We start from the raw sequence: 7,764 nt of genomic DNA on the forward strand, positions 1-7,764 counted from the left end.
TACTCCTCACTGAGTGGTCCCCTGGGTCCTAGCCCCCCTCCCGCTCTATGCCCTGATGTTGTCTCAGCCAAGCCTGGGGGCAGGATTTCCTTCACTGCTCCATCTTGTCAGCTGGGGGGGGCGGGGTCAGGGCTCTGGGGTCCTCAAGGGGAGGGGAAGGGCCTGTTCTCTAAGTGGCCTGAGGTGGGACCCCCTTCCTTGCTTGCTTGGCCTGGCATCTTCTGTTTCCTGCCTCATGGCTTTTGGTGGTGCCAGGCTGCCCTGAGCTCCCCTCCCCTCTGTTGGAAGCTGGCAGTGGGCACCGGGGAGGGATTGTGGTGTGATTCCTTGGTCTAGTCGTTCCCACTGGGGCACCAGGCAAATGAACCTTTGTTCTATCTAGGTGGGGCTGCTCTTAGCTTGTCCCCGAATCCTCCCAGGCTGAGAAGGGGGCTTTGGCCTGCCTGCTGGCTGGACAGTGGCTTTATAGTGGCATGGGGGCAGAGACCTGCCTGGTGCTGTGACCCTTGGTGCTGGATCAGCTGGGGGAGCTCCACCCACAAGAGGGAGGCGGGTCCAGGGCTGGCCCTGCTGGGAAATGAGGGTGAAAGGCTGGAGCTGAGCTGGGTGCCAGGGGTGGGGGACCAGCCCTGGGCTGTAATGGCAAAGTGCGGCTGGTGCCCCTGAACCCGTTTGCTGGGGGAAGCGAAAGTCAGAGCGGCGGAAGCAGCTGGGTTTTTTCTGAACTGCTGAGGCCATTTTCAGTAACTTTGCTCCCCCGAGTCAGCGTTCGTGGTGCCAAGAGCCTTACGGGAACAGCTGGGCGCGGAAGGGGGTGAGGATGGGGTCATGGCTAGATGCAGCAGCTTCTGGGGTGGGGCGGGGGGGTGGGGAAGTTGTTGACAGGAGGATCCCTCAACCACTGCCAGCTGGCAGGGAATGGGGAACCAGGCCTTTCCCCTCTGGTCCCAGGCCTGGGTCTTGCCTAGCTCAGGGGAAATGGGGCTCTTCCTCTTTAGGGGGTACTGGCTCTGATTTGTGGGTGCTTTGAGGGGCTACCCCTGCAGCCCCCAGGTCCCAGGCAGCCCCCAAAGCAGTGGTGGGAGGCAGGATGCAGCAGACAGGTTTATTCCAGCCCGATGCAGTGGTACAAGACCCCCCCCGTGCAGCCAGGCTGGTGGTAACAGGGCCACCAGCGCTCCTGGCGGGAGACGAGGTCCATGCGGTTGGTGTGGCGCCCTCCAGGGGATGAGGTGGGAGCCCCGGCATGGGGCTGGGGTCCAATCTGGCTCCCTGGGAATAGTTGGGATCTAGACCCAATGCCCTTCCCAGAGCTGCAGAGAGAACCGAGGAGTCCTGGCTCCTAGCCGCCCTGCTCTCATCACTAGACCCCTCCCAGATCTGGGGAGAGAACCCAGGAGTCCTGGGTCTCAACCCCCTCATTAGATCCCTCAGCTCCCACCAATTCCTATGTCCCCCTCCCAGTTCTTACTCTGGGTCCCAGCCCTGGCCTGAAGAGCCCCCTCTCCTGTCCACTCCAGGCCTCTCTCCTTATCCAGTCCCATCTCCCCCACAATCTGGAGCTGCCATGGGGCTGATGCCAATCTGCTCCCCTCCCCATCTGCCCCTGCCCTGCATTTTCCATAGGGCAGGGGCTACAGACCCCTTTCCCGCTCTTCCACTGTGCTGGAAAACCCTGGGGTGTCCTAGAGGGGGTCCCACTCTGCGGTTTCCTCCCCTCCCCCAGCTGTGCTGAGAAGGCCTGAGTTACGGGGGGGCTCCCTCTACCCCACTGCCTCCCATGAGCATTGGGGGGGAATTCTGAGCGTAGGTTGGGGGTCCCCCCCTTGCTCCTCTCCCCTCCCTCTGCGCAGACAGTTCAGTAGGGCCTGGGGCAGGGCCCCCTAGCAGCGCAGGGAGTTGCGTAGGGCCCGGGGCACAGGCAGCCCCTCCAGATCGGGCCCCCCGGTCCCTGCCCGGACGCTGGCCCGCACAGCCCGCCGGCACAACTCCTGCAGCGAGGCCACCTTGCAGCGCAGCGGGCGGGCGAGCGCCAGGGGCTCGGGGCGGCTCCCCTGGGCCTCCAGGTAGCAGGGCCCCCCCGGGTGCCCGGCCCGCCCCAGGTAGTGCTCCACCAGCTGCACCACGCAGGCGAAGGCGGGCGGGCAGGGGGCCCCCGGCTGGGTCTCCAGGTGGAAGGCCGCCCCCTGCTGCTGGATGCGCAGGTTGGTGATGCCGGCCCCGGTGCGGAGGCTGAGGGTGAAGAGGTGCCGGTGGTCAGAGGAGTCGCGGACGAGGAAAGCCCCCGGCGGGTGGGGGCTCAGCAGCCGCTTGGCCTCCGCCCCCGACAGGCTGCCCCAGTAGAAGCCGCTGGCGTCCAGCCGCTCCAGCGCTGTCTCCACCCGCTCGAAGTCCCCGCAGAAGCTGCGGTAGTGGTAGGAGAGGGCGGGGGGCTGCGGGGCGGGGGGCCCGCTCATGGCCGCCGGGGGGTACGGGCAGCAGTGCAGGCAGGGCCAGCACAGCGGGACCATCGCGCTGCCCAGGCTGGATTCTCCTCCCCCCGCTCCCTGCTGAGTCCTCCTGGTCACTGGGGTCCCTCCTGCAGGATCATCTGTGGAGAGAAGGGGGCGTAAATGGGGGGAGCCTGGGATTGCGGGTCGGGAGTGAGGGGCAGCTCAGGGCAGGCGACTGATTGATTCTGGTACCGGGAAGTTCTCACACAGAATCCAACACCAGCTGTTAATGTTCTTCACGACCTAATGACCCTGGGGCTGGGGAGAGAACCCAGGCATCCTGGCTCCCAACCCCCCCCTGCTCTAGCTACTAGACCCCACTCCCCTCCCAGAGCTGGGGAGGGAACCCAGGAGTCCTGGCTCCCAGCCCTCCCCCCACCACTCTAACCACTCTAGGATTGGAATCACCTCCAGTTGTAGAGGGGTGTGTGTATAGACACACACACACAATCAGCCACCCATATTCAATGCTGGAGGTACAGCCTCTCACACACACAAATCACTGACACACACACAGCGACACAGGTGCACACAAGCAGGCTCAGACACACACATACACACAGTCACGTACCCTTAGATTCACCTACAACACCCTCCCACACACACACATACACAAACGTCACACTGCAGTCAGCAACACACAGCAAACTGCACCCCATAGTTATACATACCCACACACAATTACAAACACACACTCCCAGAAACACCTCTGCACACCAGCGATACACACACTAAGTTATGTAGATACACACACATAATCACACCCCACAGGAGAACATACCTAAAAATCTGTGGGGTGTATATGTGTGTGTCCCTGCTGCCCCATGCTGGCAGGGATGAGCCCTGCGCTCTGTGTGTGTGTGTGTGTGTGTGTCTCCCTGCCTCCCTATGCTGGAGGGGATGAGTCCTGCACTGTGTGTGTTTGTATACACACCATACACTTAAGACACACCCACAAAATATACGCACAAAACCATACTACCCCCACATTCACACACTTATAACACACTCATCAGAAACCTCATTGCAGATCTACAAACACAACATATTATTCCATATAATTATACACACACACTGAAAACACACCCATGCAAACACAAGCATTCATAACAACCCATACACATGCACCCTTTTACATACGTATAACACACAAATGCACACAGATATGGTAAACACAAAGACAAATATATATCTCCTGTGTGTCTGGTTTGTCTCTGTGTACACTACACACAAAGCATAAGAGGCATAAACACACAGTGTGTGTGTGGAACACACTCACGGACAAAACGTATACATGCACACCAACAAAATATGCATACATATTCGTAACATATATACACAAAAATGTACACACACCCACTCAATCCTCCCCACACAAAACGTACATGCACAATCCTCCCCTCCCCACACAAGATGTACACATGCACACACACACGATCCTCCTCACACAAAATGTACACACCACACACACAATCCTCCCCTCACAAGATGTATACACCACACACACAATCCTCTCCTCACAAGATGTACACACCACACACATGCACATGATCCTCCTCACACATAACGTACACACATACACACACACACACAATCCTCCCCACACAAGATGTACACACACACACTCCTCCTCACACAAAATGTGCACCACACACACGATCCTCCTCACACACAATGTACACACCACACACATGCACATGATCCTCCTCACACACAATGTACACACAATACACACACACACAATCCTCCCCACACAAAATGTACACACTACACACACAATCCTCTCCTCACAAGATGTACACACCACATACACACAAAAAAAAACAACACCCATATTCCTCCGCACACAAGATGTACACACACACACACCCCACAAACTCTTCTGATCTTGGCCTGCCCCTACCCCAGCCCAGGTGCCCCAGAGAACAGGGAGTGAATCCCGCTTTGTGTGTGTGTGTATGTGTGCGTGCGTGGTGGCGGGGGCAAAGGGGAACAAACATTTTAAGGCTGCGCCAAATTCACTCCTGCTCCAACTTCCTCCAGGAAACCCCGAGGCTAGAACAAACCTCCAGCTCCGGGGGAACAGGATCTCTTCTGGTTGGGCCTAAAAAAGAAGAAATCCAGCGGAGATATTTTTTTAAACCAAACTCTTATAAAAAACTTGAACCTATTAAAGTAACAAAGGGCCTGATCTGCATCGTGCTACCTGAAATCTGAGCCCAGTTCTGGGAACCCTTATACTAAGGCTGACACAAACCCTCCCGGCTCAAGGCCCAGAGCCTGGCACCGATTTCTGCACCCGCTCGGATTTGTCCCATCGCTTACAGCGGCCTGGGCATCCCAGTTTGAACCCAAGCAACCACACTAAAATGTCCGAAAACTCAACCCGTCAACCGACCCCAGCCAGCAAGTGTGGAAAATCGGGATGGGGCAGAAGGTAATAGGTGGGGATATTAGACAAAGCCCTGAATATTGGCACGGTCTTTATAAAATCGAGACATCTGGTCCCCCATAGCTCAAAATAACTAACCTAAAACCAATGTTAACTCCCACCCCAAACCAAACCAAAAACTGATCCCAAATAACTAACCTAAAATCAATGCTAACCCCTGTTCCCCCCCCCCCCCGCAACCCATCCCAGAAACTGACCCCAAATAAATAACCTAAAACCAATGTCAAATCCCCCCCAACCCAACCTGGAAACTAACCCCAAATAACTAACCTAAAATCACTGTTACCTCCACCCCCAAATCAACCCAGAAACTGACCCCAAATAACTAACCTAAAACCGATGTTAAAAAGCAACCCCCAAGCTGTAACTGACCCTAAGTCAGTGGGATATTAACATTAAAGGAATGGCTGAATTCAAAATGTGGCAAAGAGAGAAATAAAAAATCATGACGGTCCGGGGGGTGGGGGTGGAGAGGACAAAAATGAGGCTTAAAAAAAACATCTGGAGAAAAAAAAATCCAAAGGATCCCCTGAAAAGAGTCATTGCAAAGATCTTCCTTAAAATCAACCAGCCCAAGTTCTCCCCAGGCAGGGCTCTTAGTAACGCTGACTGGTTGTTATCCTCATTAACAGCCCCCCACTCCTGGAGCAGGAGCTGGGTGTTGCTAAAAGTGCTCGAAAAGTCCCATTGTCTTGCCAGCTGCTGTGCTTCGTGGGTGACGGGGGGGAGGCCGGGGTCAGCGGGGCAAATGGGGGGGGGCAGCTGAGCCAAGGGCACCTTAGGTCCAGCCCCCCGCCAATCTATTTGCAAACTCCCCTGGTTGTAGTTTTTGTGGGTGTTTGCCCACGGCGGCTCCCCTAGGCCCATGAAATAATCTCCCGTTTTAACTCACCCCTTTCTGACCCCCAACCAGTCCGGATTGAAGCGATTTTGCTAGCAGCCCGTGTAGACTCACTCTGGCGTGCTGGGAATGCTACTCCTGGAGTCCTCGCAGGGCAGAGGGGGGAGGAAATGGAGCAAATCAACTCCCCTCCCCCAAGTCACAGGAAAGCTTCCCCCTTGGGGGGTACATCCTGGCCAGGCAGCCGGGCCCCCAGTCTCCGCGGGGTGGGGGAGCAGGCCTCTGGAGCGGGCAGCTGCCGGGAAGCCGCTGTAGGCACGGCAGAGGGAAAGAGGAAAAACCACTTTCCCTTTTGCACAAGCAGAAGGCTTGGATGCATTGGGAGTTGTGGGGCGGGGGGGGGGGCGGCACAGGAAACCCCCCCCCCCCCCGCCAGCCACCCGGCCAGAGTATCTCCTGGCCGGACTGGGGAAAGGGGTGTATCCGGCGGGGGGGAGTGTTTCATATTTATTTTTGTGAATGGGCCCCATCCCCATCCCATTGGCCAGAGGGGGGGCTGGGGGCAGGCTGGCTGGGCTCTGATTGGCAGGCGGGGCTGGGTAACCCCCCCGCCCCCGCCGGCTCAGGGTGATTCCTGGAAGTGTGCAGGGCACTGTTGGTAACAGGGAGGGGATGTGCGCCGTGGTCCCTCCCCCTCGCTGCCTGCACGGGGCTAGGGACACCCGGGGGAGGGCAGGGCTGGCTCTGCTCCCCTCTCCCTCCTGGGGGGAGTCCCGTAACCCCCCCCGCCCCCGCCAAGAAACACGCAGCCCAGCTGTTAACCCTTCAGCGCCTGCACAGGGACAGTCACAGACCTTCCCGAAGGCTGGGAGCGGAGTGCACCCCCCCTTCGTCTGCCGACCCCCCCCAGCTGTCCTCCCCCCCGTCCCCCCGCCCCCTCTCCCGCCTCCTTCCCCCTCCTCCTCCACCTGCCCCTTCCCCCAACTGTCCCCCCGTGCCCCCTCCTCCATCTGCTCCCTCCCCCGAGCTCCCCTCTCCTAGCTCCTTCACCCTCCTCCCTCCGCTTCTTCCCCCACGGCCCCCCGAGATCCCCTCTCCCACCTCCTTCCCCCTGCGTCTTCCCCCTGCCCTGCTCCCCTGCTCCCCTCCTCCCTCCGCTTCTTCCCCCCCCACTGCCCTCCCCCCGAGCTCCCCTCTCCTACCTCCTTCACCCTCCTCCTCTGTCTGCTCCCCCGCACGAGTTCCCCCTGCCCCGCTCCCCTCTCCCAGCTCATTCTCCCTCCTCCTCCATCTGTCCCTCCCCCCTAGTGCTCTCCCCTCTGCCCCGCTCTCCTTCCCCTCCTCCTCCATCTGCCCCTTCTCCCAATCCCTGCTCCCCTTTCCCACCTCCTTCCCCCTCCCCATCCTCCTGCTTCCTCTGTGCTTCTCCCCTTCCTTTTCTTCCCTCTCCCCCTCCCTCTCCCTCTCCCTTTCTTTCTTTTTCTTTTTCACTTTCTTTCCGCTTCGCATTTTCGTCTCTTTATCTCAGCTCCGAAGCCCCCCCCCCCCACAAACACACGAGGCTGGGGGCAAAAAGGGGCGAGTCTCCGTGGCCCATCCAGGGCTCCGTTAGATCACCTGGCGGAGGAGGGGGCTGTGCACTGTGGGTGCCCAGGAATGGGGCTGAGACCCAACAAACTCATTACACGTGAGCCACCCAAGAGGAAGGACTTTTGGTATCTACTGATCTAGGGCTGGATCAGAGCCAGCACCCTCTTGAGGGGACAGGCCCTGGGCCCCATTCCCCCCCCCCCAGCCAGTGGTTCCCCGCCCTGGGGCTGGATCTGAGCCGGCGCCCCCTAGAGGGGAGAGGCCTCCTGCCCCATTGCCTGCCCCCCTGAGCCAGCCAGTCCCTGGACTGCAGCCGGATGGGAGCTGAACAAGGGATATAACGAAAAACCATTTAAAATCTAGGTGCCTGCTAGTGCCCCCTGCTGGGG

At 58.6% G+C, this 7,764-nt stretch overlaps 1 protein-coding gene across 3 annotated transcripts; it reads right to left on the minus strand.

Annotated features, from left to right (window-relative positions):
* Positions 1 to 888: 888 nt before the first annotated feature.
* Positions 889 to 6,249, minus strand: LOC115641639 (suppressor of cytokine signaling 3-like). 3 transcript variants are annotated; one of them, XM_030544972.1, is made up of 3 exons: positions 5,900 to 6,249; positions 4,559 to 4,596; positions 889 to 2,590 (listed from the first exon to the last, which is right to left on the minus strand). In XM_030544972.1, exon 3 carries the CDS (start codon positions 2,508 to 2,510, stop codon positions 1,884 to 1,886), a length of 627 nt encoding a protein of 208 aa, XP_030400832.1. In that variant the 5' UTR covers positions 2,511 to 2,590; positions 4,559 to 4,596; positions 5,900 to 6,249; the 3' UTR covers positions 889 to 1,883. The 3 variants fall into 3 exon arrangements, with proteins under 3 accessions (XP_030400832.1, XP_030400831.1, XP_030400830.1); XM_030544971.1 differs by having other exon boundaries at positions 4,491 to 4,596; positions 5,837 to 6,247; XM_030544970.1 differs by having other exon boundaries at positions 5,837 to 6,245.
* Between the last annotated feature and the right edge of the window lie 1,515 nt (positions 6,250 to 7,764).

The sequence above is a fragment of the Gopherus evgoodei genome, unplaced genomic scaffold (genome assembly GCF_007399415.2).
Source record: "Gopherus evgoodei ecotype Sinaloan lineage unplaced genomic scaffold, rGopEvg1_v1.p scaffold_35_arrow_ctg1, whole genome shotgun sequence".
Lineage (NCBI taxonomy): Eukaryota > Metazoa > Chordata > Testudines > Testudinidae > Gopherus > Gopherus evgoodei.

What these genes read in the sequence shown, in the direction of transcription:
- LOC115641639 (XM_030544972.1), bottom strand. Translation starts at nt 2,510, where the DNA reads ATGGTCCCGCTGTGCTGGCCCTGCCTGCACTGCTGCCCGTACCCCCCG.